The 20,793-nt window shown below is 33.5% G+C and overlaps 1 protein-coding gene across 6 annotated transcripts in view; it reads left to right on the top strand.

Annotated features, from left to right (window-relative positions):
• LOC125053968 overlaps positions 1 to 20,793 on the top strand; it is a 103,550-nt gene that overhangs the window by 67,085 nt on the left and 15,672 nt on the right. For 3 of the 6 annotated variants that reach the window (XM_047655607.1, XM_047655605.1, XM_047655609.1), the window contains 5 exons: positions 13,155 to 13,312; positions 16,388 to 16,435; positions 17,827 to 17,968; positions 19,149 to 19,346; positions 20,635 to 20,742. In XM_047655607.1, the coding sequence (XP_047511563.1) occupies positions 13,155 to 13,312; positions 16,388 to 16,435; positions 17,827 to 17,968; positions 19,149 to 19,346; positions 20,635 to 20,742 (654 nt within the window). Of the gene's footprint in view, positions 1 to 10,609; positions 10,686 to 13,154; positions 13,313 to 16,387; positions 16,436 to 16,459; positions 17,266 to 17,826; positions 17,969 to 19,148; positions 19,347 to 20,634; positions 20,743 to 20,793 lie in introns of those variants that run through there. The other 3 variants (XM_047655608.1, XM_047655606.1, XM_047655610.1) reach the window with 3 other exon arrangements.

The raw sequence follows: 20,793 nt of genomic DNA, 5'->3' as shown, positions 1-20,793 counted from the left end.
ATTTAAACGGCAACCTCTATTATTACGTTTATAATATTTAAATAATTGTGTTGATTTGAGCAAATGAACTTAACATCTGAAGGCAAAACTAAATACAGTCCATGAAGTAGCAAAATTCAGCAATATGCCGACATTTCCATATTGAATTATTCCACGAAACTTCTCTAACATAGAGATATTCCGTCAGCTGTCAGTCGTTCTCATTTGTATGCTAACAGAACATAATTTGAAGATAATTTTGTTACATAACATTGGTGCTAGAGAAATGATCAGGTATGCTAATAATTAAATACGTGAAAACATTAAGTTTTATAAATTAAAAAATATATATATAAAAGTACAGTAGTTACATTCATTGCCATAAACTACCGGATTTGTCGATTACCGAACATCTCTATTCAAGAAAAACTAAAGTATCCATAAAAAAGCCCACGAGAGAGAAACATATTTTACACAAGCACTTTGAGAAATAAAACACAAGAGTTGGCGTACCTCACTAATGAAACTGCTGCTATAACTAAAATTACCTACTTGTCTGTTAACAGTTGGAGTTAATAGCTCTGTCTCGGAGCTATTTGCTTTATTAGAATGATTTTGATTGAACATTCTCTAATTTATAATATTCCCTAGCGATGCACAATATTTATTTCACATAAATATAATCATTATGTTTCATTCATTATATGTATTAAAGAGGTCTGAGAGATTCAAATTTATTCGCTTAGCAAACGATCATCAGACATTCAGATGCGGGGTTTTCACGTAAAAAGAGTATTAAAAACCAATTTCCTAAGAGAATTAACTATTTCCTCAAGGAAAATTTAAAATTGTAAAGGTATCTCAAACACGTTTTAGTTTTTACTCAATGACAAATGTTTGTTATTAAGAAATATAAAAGAAATAATAATATTACGGTAAGTTTATCCCAATATATAAATAATGTTCTTTATATATATATCGAAACACTTTAATGATAATATTTAAAAAAATATGTACACTCTTTACTTGAACTAATTAAACTAATTTTATCTGAGACTTGTAAATAACGTTTCAGTTTGTTTTCGTAAAAGTAAGTGATTAAAAGAAAAAAAAAACAGTTTTCCAGAGCACTAGCAAACTGCATTCAATAGGTATCAACAAAAATCATTGGTTACAATTAAGGACTGTTGTAAACACCATTTTGATAAAAACAGTCTAATCAAATAAAGTTGTAATTTCTATGTAAATATATTGAGATGGTACGTTAGATTTAATGTAGTCGTAATACTGCTTTAAAAAGAGTTGCAATAAAGAAGCCCAGAAGAGAATATTTATGAGGAAAAAAAGTTGAGATAAAAAGAAATGCAAAGAGAAGGTCGCTCTCAGCAAATGGAATATCTATGTCAAGTGGGTGTTTAACATGGATGAGGCCTAATAATGTTATACTTTAACTAACTTGTACCCTGATTTGCATCTCTAACGCTCTTAGTTCTAGCAAAATATCTTTCCAGTGAATTATTTTAACTTATCAAAAGATTTCTGAACAAAATTTGATATAAAGTCTTTGTATTTGGTTTGCGTCAGAACTTTCATACAAACGATTATGTTATTAAAAATCTTAGGAAATACAACAACAAAACTTCTTTGAAGTTTATAATCCTTTTTATTATCCTACGAAATAGATCCGTTTGAGGTATATGATTTATTTATTATTCATTCTTTTACGGTAAATAACGTTTTTCTATCTGGCGTAGTAAAGTAGATATCCCGTGGGTACCCGATATGCTACATCAGGTCACCGATTTTTCAAACACATGACTTATATTATTATTATATTATATGAACTTTTCTCGTGGCTTTGCCTGCGTAGATTTGGCTGAAAAAGTTCATGTTCGTTAATTAATAAGATTTTTTTTTATTTGTATTTTATTTATATGCATGATACAAGGCAAAATCCTTTCGAAAACGTAAAACAAATATAAAAAAATATGGTATTACGCAAGCGTTACTTAAATCCTCGCAGATTGAAAGATTCTCTCTTTGCTTTGCGCCAAATGGGAATGCGTAAATTTATTCGGCGGATACGGGTTTCACCAAAGTCAGTAAATAATACCAATACTTTGTTTACTTTAGAACGTTTTTAAAATAAACAAAAACACAATTTGTAGCAAATTAATTTAACGGAGTTTCATTTTGTTCAAACAAAATTTGGCGATGTTAAACAATTTTAACCGCGAACTTCGCTGAACTTTGATTGATTCATGTACTAAGGTCCCAGAAACGTTAAGGTAATTAAAGTGGCTTTGTAAGGGTAATCAACTGAACATCCTGAAGTAATTTAGGAATTTTACAAACTACAGCAGTTTAAATGATGATTTCTTTACATTCGAAGATGTATATACTTTCAAGCCGGTCTAAAATCGTCAGCTAAGAAATAAAAGAATATATATAATAAATTAAATACATAGATTTTTCTTTAATTCAATGTTATCAGAGTGAGGTATCAGGATCTCAAAAGTTGTAGGTTTAATATGACAATGTGGTTCACATCCGGACAGTTGGGGATTACGCTGCGAGTTCCCGGAATTAGGGGGTTATTGTTGAAGGGAATATGATTTGCAGCTTTTATTTTATTGGACGTGTGATAAAAGTATGTAAAAGCCTTTGGCGTAGACACAGTCTGGAGCCTCCGGTCAAAGGCCTCAAGTGTGGGTTGGAGTTCAAACGAGATGAGATATTTCAGTACATTTACGATGACGTGATCGGTGGTATTTTAAATCATCACACAATATTCAAATAGTTCCAATGTAGAATGTATATGATCAACATATCATAACAGATCATAGCTACACTAAAAGCAACCTTAAATCTTTAACATCGCTCTATTTGCACAGCTACGAAGAGCAACCTCTGGAATATTGCTGCTAATTGCTGTGTGTTTTACCTACAGGGCAATCTGAATATGTAATCCTTGGCATTGTAAATAGTTGAACAAAACTGTACCTTCACGGCGTGTCAGATATGGATTTTTAAATTACATTAGCATATTTTGAATAATCTTGTCTCTTGTATTTTTTGCGTTTACAAAAGAAACCTTAAGAACGTTGTACGTAATAGTATCATCACAATTTGACAGCTTATATGTAGCCTATATAGTAATCCCTTTAATATTTTCTTGTCTTTATGCTGACGTGCTACAAATATTACCGTCCTAAGAGCTTCTTACAATTGACAGCGGACGTAATCATAATAAGCAACACTTTGCAAAAGAATTTTTCTTCACTTGAGCATTCACTCTGCGCCAGCCCTCATTAGCTTAACCGGTAATTAAGCTGCGCTGAGATTACTTTTTTGTACTAAGTCGCCGTTGTTTTTACTAAGCTGGAAGTTTTGCGCTACTTAGATATCAGGAAGTAAGAAACTGTAGGTTAAAATACATAAAAATACAGTTATTAATTTACAGTACATACCTTTTCAATTAAATAAAAATACGATGTTGCTTTAACTTTTTCGTGTGAATGGTAATGTCTGATGAAGGGGTTTGGCAACTGAAAGGGAAATCGTTTTCATATTTCTTTGAGTTGCTAGCTGTTTACTTTTTACTGTAGACCGAACCACCCCATCTAATATATTTTTCAAAGAATACAGATTTTACACCAAGTATAATTTTAAAAACTGCTCAGCTCAGCAAAAAAACCGTCCATTTCCATCTTTGTCTTATTTTTACCTTTTTTGTTTTGTAACATTTCCTACATTTATACATAAAATTACCAAAGATTTATATTTTAGATTATTAGTTATCTAAGACGGCCGTTATTCACGGAATTAGTTTCAATAAAGCCTTCTGTGAGAGCCGTGATGCGAATAATAGAACTTTTTGAAGGAAAAAGGCTAAATAAATAAGAAATTCCGTTTGGAGATTTTATTCAACATTCTCCAAATATTAGAAAACTGAACTCGTCGAAATGCTTTTTGACTTAATTACTAATGATGGTAACTGAAGGAAGAATATGATATGTTAGAACGAAATATATTTATCAATAAAATTGTGTTTTACCCAAACATAGTTGTACAGTATGTAGGTTAATTAATATGTTAGCATTTTAAAACGCTAAGTCTTGACTTAGTAACTAAAAGTGTTAATTTTAAATGCAAGTTCTGTTGCTAAGTTTAATGTACAATTTTAAGTACTACTACGATAAAACCGCGCGAACTTTATGACCACATCTAAAAAAATACATTTTCTTACGTGGCTCATAAAAATGTTAGGTTTATTGTGTTAGCGGTAAGCGGAAATAAAAATATTTATTGAAAATTGTGAAACCTTACAACCTCTATTTAAGAGCGTTTTTTTAGGGAACAGGAGGCAACCGGGCACGATGCTCAACTCATGTTAAATGATTATTAACCCATGAACACTTACACTGCTAGAAGGCTCGCTAGTGCGGTGCCGGCCTTTTAAGAATTGGTTCGGAAATATTTCAGTGGGTAGCTGATTTCTCATAGTGGTGGTGCGCAGCAAAAACTGCCTGTCTGGAACAACGAACGTCGTGGTGATACGGGTATTAAAGATATTAATCCGAATAACTCTGGACACTCTCCATGGTAAATGAAGTAGAAGATGCAGAGAGACCCCAAATCTCTACGTCTCTACATTCGAATCCCTTTCCTTTGGACTAGCTTAAGTCGGAGGCCGAGAATCTACGGGACCAGAGTTTCATGTTTGTTACGGTACCGAGAAATATTAGCACGGCCAGTGTAAAGAGTATATATATACCCAGTGCTATCTTAAGTTGCAATCTTTCATTGATATGCAGAACAAACTGTGTCGGTTCCTGTGGGAACGTTCACCGGTTTGAAGTGGGAACATGCTTCGTTAATGACGACCATGATGCTCTGTTTGGCCAGAAAGCTGGAAATCCAATAATTTCTGCCGGGAGCCCATAGGCTTTGAAAGAAGTGTGTCACACCCGATCGAAATCTTTCGTTACGTCCAAACTTACCGACAACGCCTCCCTCTGGGGCTCAATTGCCTTTGCGGATGCGAAGTCAGTAGAAGGTCTAACAATGAGGTTTTATGACCATCCATACTCCCGTAATCGCAAGGACAATTTGAGTGAAGTCATATGCCAAAGTAAATCATAAAAGGATCTTCCCGCGTGATTGGTGGGTTCAAGAGTTTTTCACGCCGGTTCGTACTGCGCCCTGCCCATTTCGCTGAAGCCCGGAAGCAACAATATTGGCACTCCCACTAGAAAACGGGTAGATTTTTTTATTCTATTATAATACAGAGTATTAATAATTATTTTAATCAAAAAGTATAAGTTTAATCAGTTGTAAACGGTTAAAATTTTATCAAAGTATTTGTTTTGTTGCGCCGCACATATAGTACCTACTCGGTTTTGCCATCGCTACTTACGTAATGTGTTCTTTTCAAGTTATCGCTCGAAGAATATAGCAGTCCCATGAAAACTTTATTTTCTCTACTGAGGTATTTACAGTTTTATTAGTTTCCTATGTCTTCTTAAAAGGAAAAGATTTCTTTATGACTCTTTGTTGTTGATACCGATAGCATAATCATACTATGTTTTGCTATTGCTTTCTTTATAAAGTATATTAAACGAGATTTTGACGTAAGCGAAGAAGAACAATAGGAAATACTAATGCAAAAACCATAGAAACGAAGTGTAGGAACCGAGGTACTAAACAAATGTAGAAATTTCAATCAAATAAATCATTGTCTATGCAAAATATAAAATATTTTTGTCGAAGACGAAAAGATAGAACTTAAACTAACAATGTCTCATTTACTTCATTTCTTTTAATTATTGCCGCAATAATTATTGTTTCGCTTTCGATTTAGAAGCTTCAGAAATAAGGTCATTTTTAATTGTAGTCTTTTAGAAGTTTTCTGCAAGAACAGAGAAACAAGAAGGTACAAAAAAACTCACATTCAATCAACAGATTTGGTTTTTATGACTGTGCTGAATACCATTGTGAATCTTTGATTAACAATTTGAGGTAATACGATTATGAAGAATACTGCATAAATCTTCTTAATAATTTGTTAAAACATGAAATTCCGAGCAGAGGTAGAGAGGTACCTCGAAATGAGAGTTTTAACGTACATGAGTTTTTACGTAAATGAGCAACGAGTCTACGATATTCCTGACAAGTGCCCTCGAAATCAACATATTTTTGTATTTTATTTAGCCATAATCTCCTACAATTTGGTAGCGAAATGTTAAAACACAGTTCAGTCCAGTAGCTTTTGTAAAGCAAAAATATTTATCTTTTTAGTTTGTAACAAAATAATGCGACAATCACTGGTTATTATAGCTAACACTGAAGTGTATTGCTGAAGTTCTTGTCTATTGAGCTCGTTTATTCAAATATTTCTTTTATCTAGCTAAAAAACTCAAAAGAAACAACAAAAACTCCATTAAAGTTCGTCAGCCGATTATAACGCAGGGTTTTCGGCTAGAGATATTATAATCCTCCAATTTTTACGCCGACACAAGTATTCTTTATATTCTATAACTCTCAAACCAATCAAAAGATATTTTAAATATTTCACGATTTAGGCCGAAATAGTTATTAAACGTGTCTATAAAATAATTAAAAATTCAAGTTTATAAATCGCAGCTTCACAGTCGTGCGCCAATTTGCAACATAACTTAAAGACGTCCTGCAGTTAGACCATCTAAGGATTGAAAATCTTTTAAAGAATTTTACTTCGTTAAAATAATCAGCAGGTGTCAACTGTGCGAGACACATATTAAACATAATGTCGGGTCGACTTTATTTAACAATAATTTTTTGTTGATAAGATTATTTTGCTAAGGAATTGTATCACTGGGAAGAAACCATGCTTTGTAGAATCTGTAAATAGAATTAGTAATGCAAATATGATGAAATTGAGTTAACCACTTTACCTGTCACTTTGCTCCGTAATAAATCAAATGAAGTATTCCATATCGATCAGCTAAAATGTAGACTCCAAATAGAAAGAGAACAGGTACCTACGCGATTATATATTCACGATATTTTATTTCCTTTTAATTTAATAACTATATATATATTGTATTCCTAACATATAAAACCGATAACATTTGATACTTTTTCGATTCAATATCATTCAACATGAATGCTATGGGAGCTGTAACGTTGTGTTATTTAGGTACAAGGGCGGTTTCAGTTAATAACGCTTTCTGGAGAAACAAAATAAAACCTTATTTGTAAGGAAGCAAGAATCATTCTTTATTGTATATCCAGAACGGTGGAAGAAATTGATTTTATCACCAATTTCCCAGAAATGGTTGATGCTGTATTTTTCTTTTGAAGTTATATGACAGCAGAATTATTTTAATTTACTGTACTTTACAAATTGGGGGAAGCTTTTTGCTTTTTTTCTCAACTTTTCAATTATTCGTTTCGTTTTGTTAATAGCATAAACTTATAAAGTCAATGCTACTCCCTGGTATAGAGCTGTATATTGCATCCTGATCCTGTTCAGTAGTTTCAGAGTTTCTCCGTTACAAAAGTAAAACAAAACTGTACAAAATTATTATTGTACATTAGCTAAACGATTTGAGATTATTTATTTGATTTCAGTTAGAAATCCTCGCTTGTAAATCTGGCCGCAATGAATCTCAATGAAATGATATCTCATAATATCGCATTTTTAATTGTCAGATTCGCGTCTTAATTATGAGACAAAATGCTTGGATGTATTCAAACAATGATTGATGTGTAATTCAGTGAAGTGAATTTGTTACTCGGATATAAACAGCACATAGACGAGTTGGCTCAGTGAACCACATACCAGTTATATTAAATTATATTATTTCATATACAAAAATTAAACTTCACGTATAAAAGTTTCAAATTCAGGCCTTTGGTTCAATTACCAGTGAAATAATAAAACTAATGCACGTAAACATGAAAAACTCATTACTTATTCGCACAATAAAATTGAGGCACAAATATGTTTGATATTAAGACGAGTGGGTGGAATAACCAGTAAAGCGATATGCCGTGAATTATACATCACCTCTGGGACATGTAAAGGTGATCACACCTTTACGAAGTCATTACTTAGCCTATAATTAACGAGCCTAAGGGACATGGGAAGGTTGACCATTCATTATTGAACTATTTTGGTGCTAATTATAATATACTTCTTCCAACAAAACGCCTTTTTTACAAAGCATGCATTCCAAAAAAATTTTTTTGCATTGTAAAATAGAAGAGAGACATGTCAATCCTTAAATTATTATTGTAATAATTAGATTTCATCGCTTATCAGAATAGAATATGAACAGAACTAACTGTAGTCATATTGACAATACTTGCTAAATTTAGGCTTATTACCTAACATACCTGCCTACCTACATAAAAACAAAATCAGTCGAATTGTATTCTTTAAACTAAAGTACTCTTTCTTCTCTTTCTGTCAAATTGTGTTTAAGCTACGATGAAACGAAAAGAGATATATTGGACTAAAGGCGACAGTCTCTAGAATGTATTTTTAATATATTTTTGCTCAACGGTTATTAGGGAAATGTGACGCTTCCATAGTTTATCGTGTCGTAATATCCTTTATAAGTCCTGTCTATAAATCCATCAATGATAATATTGTTTACCGGAAGTGGCATCAAACGATACTGTGAAGATTAGGTCAATATCCCAACACTCAGTGACGGGAAATGTAGAAATGTCCCGAGGGAAATAAGGCGTTGGACAAACGATGCTCGATACTTCCGGTGAAAGATAGGAGAACGTTCTTATTTTTCACCGTGCATATCGTTATCGTTATTAGTTCAATTAATTGAGAGTGTCACTCTTGGAAGAAAATTTTTAAAGTGTAATGGGCCAATAAAGGCAAAAGATACATTTACGATATTTGAATACCGAGTAGAATTCATTCATTGATTCAGGTGCTTTGACGTAGTATTTGCCAGTCCCTGAATTTATATATATATGTATATGTATATATAACAACATATAAGACATGTCATAGAACTGGTTGCATTTTATTGCTTTTTTCCATAGAATTTAACGTATATATGTGAAAAAACTCTATTAAAGGAATCAATGTTTGATAAATTCAGATTCATACTTGCAAATAAAATTAATAGATTCTTGGGACAATAATTTGAAAATACGATCAGAATCGGACTGAAAAATTGCTATTACTTAGCTATAACTTAACTGAATATCGAAATACATATATCGAATCCGTGTTGTGTTAATTAAAATGTTTATTTACTGATATTATATATTGAAGTGGTACAAAGATGAACAATTACAGCGCACTTTCCGAGTTATTCGTTCAGTCTTTTGTATTACGAAATGTAACAAAAGAGTATCGCTTCCAGCTGAGCGATAACAAGTGATGCAAGTGAACCTGCGGGAGACGTCTGGCTATCATTATCCTGTTTCTAATGATGTACATTGTACAGTCGAGTTCGAGTTGCAATTACAAAGATTAACAAATCCAGATACGCTATCGTAAGCTATCTTAAAGCATGGACACGCATATAACACCTAAAAAGCAAGCCAGATCACCGGTAGTATATAAAAAGTTAGATCGTTTTCCAAACTTTCCTAACAATAAATCGGAATCTATCCGAATCCCTCTCAGAGCTCTGACAGTTTAAGAGTCGCCGCTTTAAGCCCACGTCGATAAAAAATTCGTGGAACTTGCTGCGACACGATATATGAGGAGGGCATTCCAAGATAAAAAATAATAATAAAACATGTTTAAATTACATTGAAAAATGGAAAACTTTTGCTTATTAGGTGTGAAACGTACACACAGTGAGTAATTATTAGTAAATCTAGATGTCTAAAACAGAAACCAGTAAAGGTACAAAATGCTGAAGTTGTAATATAGTAGTCTCGGTTGCAACAGACACATACGTGTGCAGTAGGAATGTTTAAACTCATGAAATTGATCGCTTTTATAAATAAGAACCCCCAAGGACAAAATTCCAATTAACTTGTCAAATTTGGGCATCGCGTCACTTTGTCACTTGAGCTTAGACAGTCTATTTCGCATCCTCTCGACACCCGAAAAGCCTTGTTTTTGAAATCCGATAACAACATTTATCTGTCGTCTGTAGCAGTTGCTACGTTTTATGATCCTACGTATATGTCACAATATCTATTGTCTATTAATCACCTTATACCACGCCTAAATAGTCCTATGTACAATACTATACTAATATAATACTATACTATACTAATATAATACTATACTATTTTACAATCTATACTTTTGCATATTTGAGAATTAGGAAATTTAATAATTTAAAAAACTATCGTAATATATTGAACCTAATTGTCACTCGCGTTATTAAAACCGTATGCTAGTTATGTAAGAAAACTCATGTCTTTTTTGTATGTCTATAGTCTTTGGAAGTCCGTATTCTTTGACCTACATTTCACTCGACATCGTGTCTATACGAGCACAAAGCAATATATCAATTTAGTTTTAACATAATATAATTAAAATGCTTAGAAATGGACCCTTTTACGAATATTGTATCCACAACGGAACCAGTTTAAGCCTTTTTTCTATCCTATTCCTTTTAAAAAGTCGCACTAAATTGTAATACACTGACAGAGTATGCATGTAAAACACCTGAAGTATGTGTTACAATATGATTAAAGAAGAGTCGATACCACTTATTCGTATTGAGGTAAGTTTATTATCGTATTTTATCATATTTTGCCTGTTATATCCGTTCTTTAGCACACACATCTTTAGATACTAATATAAGTGCGATACGTTCGGTCAATATAAGTATTTGAAACAAATGCGGCAGTTGGTTTTAATTACGAGGTGACTAATAGATATGAAAAGTTGAAATCTTCCAAAGTCCCTTCCACTAATGGGAGAAGTTTTCGTCTGGTTCTCAATGAAAGGAAAGTGTAATTAAAAATGTTAGGTTAATGGATTTACAAGTTTGATGCCGCTACGCCGAACCGACCCGTTTAATTAGTTAATCGGCGTCGTGGAGATTTGACTTTTAAAACATAAAATAGACGGGAATACCACACTAAACACTTACTTCGGGGCTTTCCAAAGCTTTAGAATTGTTCTTAAATCCTCTTGTTCATCGGATTTGGATTGGATCTAGGCTACGACCGACATCTTGTTATTCGTCTATTGCCCAAGAGATGCGTGCGGCTGCAGTCTGAAACTGGATAATGTAAGAAGGATAGAAAAAGAGAGCAAGCCAGATGCAATACGCTGTCAGTTAAACGTACATAGATTACTTATTATTTTTAAGGACACCTTACGGGTAATAGGGGTTCATTAATAATTTCGGATTTAAATCGTTATTATCTTGTCAGTTATGAAGATAAGTTTTAGAACTGAAAAGCCGTAAATATGTTTTAATCTGATAGAACATTTTATTCTATAAATAGATTGTTTTGGTTAATGATCTCATTTTAAAAGTAATCAACATTGCCAAGTGTAATGAAGAAAGTGATTAAAGTGAGGTGCAGGTTGAATAATGTAGTTCTATGTCTATTGTCTAGTCTATCGGCTCAAGGCCTAAAAGTAAATAAAGATGACGTCTGATCGATAACGGGTGGGGAACTTTACAAACGTGAGTGAGCAAAATATAAATTGAGGTCGATACATCTTTAAAGTTTTAAACTATTTCTAAAAAAGTGAAAAGATTCGCTTGCAAAATGTTTTTGTAATCTAATTTATGAATACCACAATGGTAAAAACAATAGAAAGGATTGTAAATTGTAACGTCATAAAAGGCACAATGAAGTGTTCGTAATCTACGCAGCGAATGTCGATTATTTTAGACCTTATATTTCAAGGAAGTTCTCTTTAATATCGAATTATTAAAATTATATTAGCTGCAGCCCATATGTTCCTTTTAGGATTTCTTTGTTTTTTGCAGAAGAAGACAAATCGTTATCTCGGAACGTGTGAATAGCCGAAAATTTGTCGTAGTTTTTGATTTGGAACACAGTAATTCAAATTAGTATTAATAAGCGATTGAGAATCCAGCTTATAAAGTTTCATTCACAGTCACAATGAACCGTGCACTTCGCATCTGATGGACGTTAGATCTTTGTTGCATCAATTTATAATCAGTTGGTTAATAATAATCAGTCATAGACAAAGAAGTTATTTAGAATAATCAAATGAGATACGCCATTATGTTTTGTTTTATGCATCCGCAAGAATAGAGATAGAGGAAAGGGGGTTAAAATGCGGGAGGAGGCCGTGTGCACAGAGCGTCGAGCACTAAGGGTTCCAATGAGGTGGAGAGGAGTGTAGCGGTTTGCCTTTCGACGTGGCGCGAGCAGCAATCGGCATTTGTTCAAAGTTTGTTTATATGTATATATAAGCATCGAAAACAAATTTACAGACTAATAAACACATTTTGAGAACATTTTTTTTTTCCAAAACAATAATTCAATCTCGGTTTATATTATATATGGTGACAAATAGATTAAAGAGAGAAGACAAGAAAATCTTTTATCAAAAGGCAATCAAGATCAATATGTCGTCTAACGACAGGAAGGCAAAGACAGGGACCGATTGTCAACTGAGCAACAAACGAGAACCTGAACAATTACTAGAAAGCACGACCTAAATTATAACAAAAACAGGACCTGTAGATAAATTATTATTAAAGATAATGATCTCACCGATGCTGACAAAAATTAGTTTGTTGGCATCAGGCGTTTAATTTCGACATAAGAGTCTTCGGCAGTCATAGAGTACTTTAATATTACCATGACTTTATAGAGTCATTATTACCACCATTATATCTAGCAACATTGACAAATCAAATATACCACTAGTAATAACAGTTTTGAACTAATAAGCCTTTGACGCTGTTCATTTAGGAGCTCTGAGACATATAATGACAATGGCAACTGATACCAGCGCCATTGCTCCGACATAAAGTTTGAAACGGACCCCGGTAAACGATCTTCTTTTATTATATAATAATGCTACTCTCTCTCTCACATATTTTTTACAGCAATCGTTAATCGATAAAATAAAAACATGTTTTCCCTTCAGGGAACTTAGGAGCCAATTAGAGGTTTTATGTCTGTATATTTGGACATGTTTTGTCTTCCTCTAGTTTTTGTTTGGTTGCTTACAAAGACGCCTTTCATTGTTCCAGGCTGAAGAGGGTACTAGCAGAACATCAGAGGGAGAGGACAATGACGTGAGTGAAGTGAATGTCGATTCCTCCCGAGGAGTGTCTGTTGCGACGTCCCGGGAAGAGGATGACGACTCCAGTATTAATGCCAGCAACGCTAGCAAGAGTCCAGGACAGAGGTAAAGTACTTTACCTATTACTGATTGAAATTATATTTGTCCAATTGGTGATGTATCTCAGGGGCCTCTTAAACTGGAAGATAAATCATAGGCAACTGGCCATGCATAATGGTACAGCTTAATAAAAATATTAAATATACATTAGGAATCGGAGATTCTTAGATAAACAGACGCGTACTTTAAACTAGACAGTGTAACGTAAACCCTGGCCGGAGGGAAATCACAAAATGTCTTCATGAGAATATTCATTGTATTTCCAATTTTGGAATGGCGGAAATCTGTGTCAAACAATATTAGCATTTCTAAAAACAGTGAAATATTGAATAGAAGAAAAATAATGAAAAAAGCAATAATAAATTTGGATAACAAAAGTTATAGTTACAAACTATAACTATGAAAAATCAGAAAAAGTGATCGTGCCGCGTGTCTGTTGATGGACTTGAAATGCTGTTGATCAATAACCTGTTAAAGATTAACGTTTAAATGATTGTATGGGCCAATTTATTCCTCGATTCACTTAATCAATAAAAGCATATTATAAGCTAACAATTCTTGTAACAATAATAACGACAAAACTTTGGTACATTTTATTCACATATTGGCGAGGTTAGTTATAGTGAATATTTTGGAACATTCTTTGTTAATCAAACATCTACTAAGTCAACCCGGGGGGATCTCTCCTAAGAGCTAAGAACGAATGTTACATTCAAAACTATGTTTGTACATAATATTTAAGTTATAAATACATTGAGGGGTCATTGACGCCATTACGCTATTGCTTGACACATCTTATGTCACGCATGCCTTCCACAACAAATACACTTTGTAGATAAAAGAAACACATTCCACATTGGCACTTAGTACCTCAAATATATTTCATTTAAACAAGAGATACACCAATGTATGCTTCAATGTGTATCGTTATGGTTTGAGTAAAACAAATTATGTACGATCGATAAATAGAAATATCTCTTTATTTTGGCTTATTGGGGTCAGAAGGTTAGTCTCGAGCCTAAGAATAATCAATCGATACATTCGCAGGCAAAGAGACTGGGGTCGTAGTTATTTTCTCATGTGACGTCACGCGATATGCGCTTGATCCGATTACGCGTCAAGGTAATCCGGCCAACACCGCGTGTGACCAGTGACTCACTATCGCTTCGTTCTTTCTAAGATTTATTACCTCTTTATTTTATTGATCTAATTCACATATTACGGTTGAGGATTTTCGTAGCTAGCTGATCTAAAGTATTTTATTATTTTTGCCCTTAAATTGTATGGAAATTAATTAAAAAGTAAAATGTAATTTTACTAATGAATGCAGGAGTACCCAGCTGGTTTCTGCTGACAGTTAGCTTCAAGTCAATGGCTCGAAAGAAAATGTGCAGTGACGTGGACTAATTAACTACTTTCCTATATTCCTAAGATCCACCGACTGTTTTTATTATAAAATTTTGTAACATTAGATATCTGTAAAACATACATATACATACAGTAAGAAGAGTAACGATACCAATATATTTATAAACATAAAAAAATACTTTACATGATATTAAATTTCCTATATATATTATGTTTATTCAATCCAATGAACTGAATTAATAATTGATAAATTTAAATTCAAAAGATCGGATGAATCCTGAAAAAAAAAATCATATTATATTTTCATCCTTTAGCTGGTTCAAAGGCCGGTTTTTAGATGTATACCTGAACATAATTTCGTCTTCTTTATAAATAACTATATTCAATATTAAACGAGTTCAATATGATTCAAAATAAATTTAAGAGAAAATCTCTTTTATTACGAGAGAACTCGAAACAAGATAGTCAAGAAAATCATGTCAAGAATACTAACGAATCAGTTGAAGAGTTCAGCTGCGCTCATGAAGGATTACCATATTGATTGTCAAGTGTCCCGTCGGACTCGATATATTTGTTGCGTCATTCGACACAGCAAAACCTCAGTCAATTCAGTTTCAGAGTTTGTGAAGAGATTTTTAAGATGCAGTTATCACAACTGTTTAAGTTCAACACATTTATTACTTTGTCTAATACGCTTTATCTTTTATCACAAAAAAGCCATCGTATGATATTACTGTTGAATTACCTAAGTTTATTTGGTCTTCAGAAATTAAATGAATATGCAAAAAAAATAGTTACTTAAATGTAATTTCATTAAAACGAATAAAAGGATGTAACAAAAAGCAGACAATTCCATTACAAAATCATTAATTAAATTAAACAGTATTAAACATATATCGTTTCCTATATTAAGAACACCGTACCGCAGTTGTATTGACATGGAATTAATAGAGATAATCTCGGCCTTATTTCCATTGCTTGACCTGATCACACAGGGTCTGATTAGGTAGGCAAAAGGTCTACCGGCGAATCTGTTTCAGTGAACCAACTTAATCTAAAATTAAAGTAGTAGGTACCTATTTACGACGAAAAATTCAACAATTTTTACTAAGCTTTTTCAATATCAATTTGCAATCGAAACCTAATTTGAATTTAATACATTGATTGTTTAATGTAATAAAACAAAAAAAGCAAAATAAAGCAAAATTCTTTATCTTTCGAACTATTTTGAAAGCTTCGCACCACTTAACATAGAAATTACCAAATTATAATATATAATTATAGTCGTTCTATATTGGTTCTTGTACACTTTGTAAGAATAAAAATATAACTTAATAAGAATAGTAATTGGTGTTCTCAGAAATGCAATTTATGTGATATCTTTGTAATAGTGGGTCTACGTGACTATCGCAACTAGTTTCTATTCAGTAAGAAGCTAAGCGGTTCTTTGAACAAACTAGTCATAAAACATTTCTTTAATATCGCTGCACGCCCGACTGCTTTTTAATCTCACATTACAAAGAAATACTATATAAATAGGGGCTAACATGGTCTCTAAAACATCATTCATAAAATATAATTTGACAATTATAAGGTAAATGATACGCAAATAATAATTGAATAAAATGATCACACGATGAATTAAAGATCCCGTGTACGACAGATATTAATTTCCATGAACGAACATTTAAGTGAGAAACGAATTAATTCTAGGTTGATGAAGTTTTCTCCATTCGCATCAAATACAGCCAATGAAGACGTGTAAGTTGTAAACTGTGTACGAAATTTGTAAATGTTCGCTTACGCTTCTTAGTCGAGCACTAGGTGTGGACTTCGCTTTTGGTGGTGGGTCCTGAGTCACCAATCATCAATGTCGAGACGAAGGTTTTATAATTTTATAAATACAACATATAATAGTCAATTATATTCCTATAAAACAATTCGTTTTAAAATTAATAAAACGAACTAAGCACTGCAACGAAAAGTCGAGGGGATCATTTCGTACTTACTGGAATTCAGCCGACGGGCACTTCAGTCATAGAGGAACATGCCTGCATGATTCAGCACCCATACCTACCACTGGCTACTCCAACTGCTCACGAGATTAAATCTACAAGAGGCAATGGCACGAAGCGCACAGCGATACCATTCACGATACACAATAGAGCGGGTCTTGTCTAGATAATGCATGTTTTAGTTTATTTTGTGGAGTCTAATCACAAAAGCTGTGAGTTTCGTTCGCTTCGTCAATATTTAGGTCGCGGTATTTTGAGTCTGGAATCAATGAGGCTTTTTCAAAATTGAGGAACCTACCCGTCGATACCTTTCATCACTTTTCTAACCTTATCTCCGTGGCCTCCCCTTTTCCACTTTACAGCAAAGATAGTTGTTCCGCGACTCTTGTAATAACCACACCATCACGTAACACTAGCATCCATTTGTAGGCGACCGATCATTGCATCGAGCTCGTCCGCTCGGAGGTCCGAAGGGGACTCCGAGAGGGCCAGGTCTGACTCAGACTCACGCGGCCATAAATGGAGACACGTGCAAGCTGTCATGGCATACTACCAGGCACTCAGGAAAATAAAGAGGTTCGATTGTATAGAAGAACGACAACATCTTTAACTTTGTATTTAATCGTTGTGTTCTCACTATCCTCTTATATCTAGGACTTCGGGAATGTATAATCGGTGGACTTTGTGTGTTTCTTGTGATTATTGTGCCTACTAGTTTTATCTTTACTGACTTTATTTCCGATTCTTAATAATCGAATCTTTTTAAATTTTATTCTTGTTTGCATTTGAATGATACAAACTGCGAGATCTAGTTGATTCCTGAGTTTAGATTAGTTTAGTTTAGATACGTTTGTGTTTTCAGAGTTCACTCCACGACTGACTTATGTATGGAATTACTTTCCTTTCTTGTATGCCATGCAGCATGATACATTTTAGATTACTGTGTGCACGATAACTAATCACTCTGTCATGACCTTCGCGTATACCCCTGGGGCAAGACAATTTAAAAATACAGACTTAATTTGACGAATTTGGGTTCTTCGAGGCTTTTAAACATTTTATACCACTGTATAAAATGTTTTTATTTGAATTTTAAATTAGTCTGTTCAGAATTACTAATGTGTTTGTCCGATTTAGAACGAAGTCCAATCAAAGATGGATGAAATTAAGAACTACGGTTCAACTCAGCTCAGCGATCCAAAAGAAACCGACCCTGAAGAGAGAGGATTCATTCTTGAAGCGGTTTTCAACGCGCCAGATACCGGAAACACAAGAAACAGTAAGATTTTAATATACTTGTTTGGCAAATTGCCTAATTATTAACAAATTCATACATTGAATCGTATTTAGTTTAAAAAGTTCTAGGGCTGTTCAACAAAAAGTAATAATAAGTATGTATTAGTAAATGTTATTTAAATTTTCTAGTCACTTTTCAGTTTTATACCCTTTGTATATATCTTTTTTTAAAAAAATCCTGATCGCTCAAAAAATCGTTTGATGGATCTTCTACTGCGTCATCATTTTCAAATTTATGGACCCTGAGATGTTTCTTTAACCGAAGAAATAGGTACAAAGTACTAGAAGGTCCGGTGAATATGGAGCATTTTCCATTAATTCGAAGCAAGCTTGAATGGTAGGTTTCGCAACTCTGGACTTGTGCGTGACGACTTGCGTATTTCCTCACACAATTTTATTGTCCTGCGTACAAAGTCCCTGTTATATTCTATAAATAGTATTCCATCATAATCATCACTTGGCTGTTCTAGAAAAAACAGCCCACGATGACGCTACGTTCCAAGTCATTGACTGCTTTTTCGAATTCGGGTCATAATGGTGAAGCCATGTTCTGTCCATAATTATGAATCGAGCCAAATTCGGTCCAGATCTTGTTGTAACAAATTCAAACAGCTTTATGAAATATCCAGTCGTGTCTTTCTGCGTTTGAAAGCATTTTTGCGGACTGTCACTTTTTTCATACCCCAATCGTTGCGTACAATATTATGGACACATCTTATAGACACCTTCTGCTGAAAAACAGTCACACGTATCTACCAAGACAATGTTATCAACTTTTTTATCATTTTTCATAAATCACTACTGATGTATAGCGGCCCGTGCTTGGGCAACGGCAGAATATGGAGGAGCATAAACCGCTAATGTTGCTTTCAAGTCTTGAATTACCAGCTCTGTAATAAAAAATTTTAAGCAGAGAAATTTTATTACCGCGCGAACTTGCATGTTACCTATTTTAAGAACAAATTCCGACCCATTTATTATAATGACTGCTATTTTTAAAAAACAAAAAACTCTTTTTTCTGTCTATGATTGACAGTATTTATTAATTTTCTTTCCGAGAATTTACCGTATTATCACTATTTATGAACACCCCTCGTATGTTTATGTGAAACAGAAGAACAGCTATTGCAAATACTAATTGAATTACTTTATTTCTTACTTAGGTGGAAGACACTGGGTCAGAAGGGGCAACCGGAGAGCACAGATCTACCACTCGACAGAGGCGGAGGAAAGTGCGTGCGCCTAGAACTGTTGTTAACCCAGATGAGAATTTTTACTTCTACTGGCTCTGGCTCATTACACTCTGTGTGCTCTATAATTTGTGGACTCTTATCGTGCGCCAGAGTTTTCCTGAGCTTCAGGTACTTTAACGTTTTTGAATTATAAACATATTAATTGAACAATCAAATAATACTATGATAATCAAATAGTACGTAATACTAACCTTCATATCGGACTTTTCGTGTTGAAATATGCTGTTTTTTCTTCGAATTATTTTACTCTCTCTTAACAAATTGAGACTCATCTTAATAATGAGAGTTGAGAATACAAAGTACATTCTGAAATATTAAAGAAGCCAGAATTGAATAAATAAAAATAATAAAATACTTTTATGAAATGTTTTAATTGAATCTTCTAGATTAAGTGCCGTAGACTTCTTCAACATATTCAAGTAGTAATACTAATATATAAAATATGAACCATAAAATTGCTTCAAGAACCAGGAGCATCTGAAACTAAAACAGCATTTTTCAGCCTTCAATTTCACTTCTAACCTGAAAGTCTCTCATCTTAGTGTACTTTTAAGAACAAATCCATAAACGTACAAAAATGTGATTCGTAATATCTACGAGAGACGAGCAACGATGGTCGTACGTGACGCTTTCCTAATGAAATTAAGTGGGCGAAGGAAAATGTTTGTAAAAGAGCTGCCTCCAAGATACGGTCTCGAGAAAATTAAGTAATTTCACACTAAGACCCAGGCCATTTTAAGACGATGATAAAACTTCGCTTTAATTGTTTAATTCACTTTACTGAGAACTACACTGTTATAGCTTCTTTTGTAAAAAAACTTTTAGGCAGCGATTGTTATAGATCGAATAATAGAAATGTGTGGATCACACACTTCATGAAAAAGCTTCACGATGGCGTTAAATATATTAAGTTATAACCGGATTATTTGTCATGGTCAGAAATGGTTCAATTTGTTTAAGGCAAAAGAAGTAAGTAGTCTGTAACATAAACTCGAGAGTAGGTATTGTCCCCTTGAGACGATGCGGCCATTCAGCCTTTTGTATGTACGTATAAAGGAATCCTTCAGGGAAACGGTTAATGCATAAGATATAAGATACATTTTTATTTCTAATAAAAAACAACTAACGGATATAAACGTCGATCGCGCATGATGTAAAGCGCTGTATAGACGTCGCGTTATGTAAATATTGTAATAAATTCAAATTTATATTATATGTTAAAGAAACAACTCGTAAAAAGTACTTTTTTAAATATTGTTATACAATTAAAACCAAGCTTTTATTATTTTTTGACAGCGGCTACAGTGGCATCTTAATTGAAGCACAACAATTCTTGCAGTACACAACAATTTTAATTTAATTTTTTAAAAAGCTCTGCGTAACGGCTTATTTACAGATGATGTGCCATTACTTTTGGTTAACCTGTGACGGTATCGGCGACCTGGTATTCGCGTTGGACCTAGTGGTGCAGCTTCGCACTGGGTATTTGGAGCAAGGGCTTATGGTGAGAGTAGGACTTGAAACACTTGCATTACAACTTAATATTTAATTTCTG

The sequence above is a fragment of the Pieris napi genome, chromosome 11 (genome assembly GCF_905475465.1).
Source record: "Pieris napi chromosome 11, ilPieNapi1.2, whole genome shotgun sequence".
In the NCBI taxonomy this organism is placed as follows: Eukaryota; Metazoa; Arthropoda; class Insecta; order Lepidoptera; family Pieridae; genus Pieris; species Pieris napi.
The sequence above is the reverse complement of the archived record's forward strand: the minus strand, read 5'-3'. Positions and strand labels throughout refer to the sequence as shown.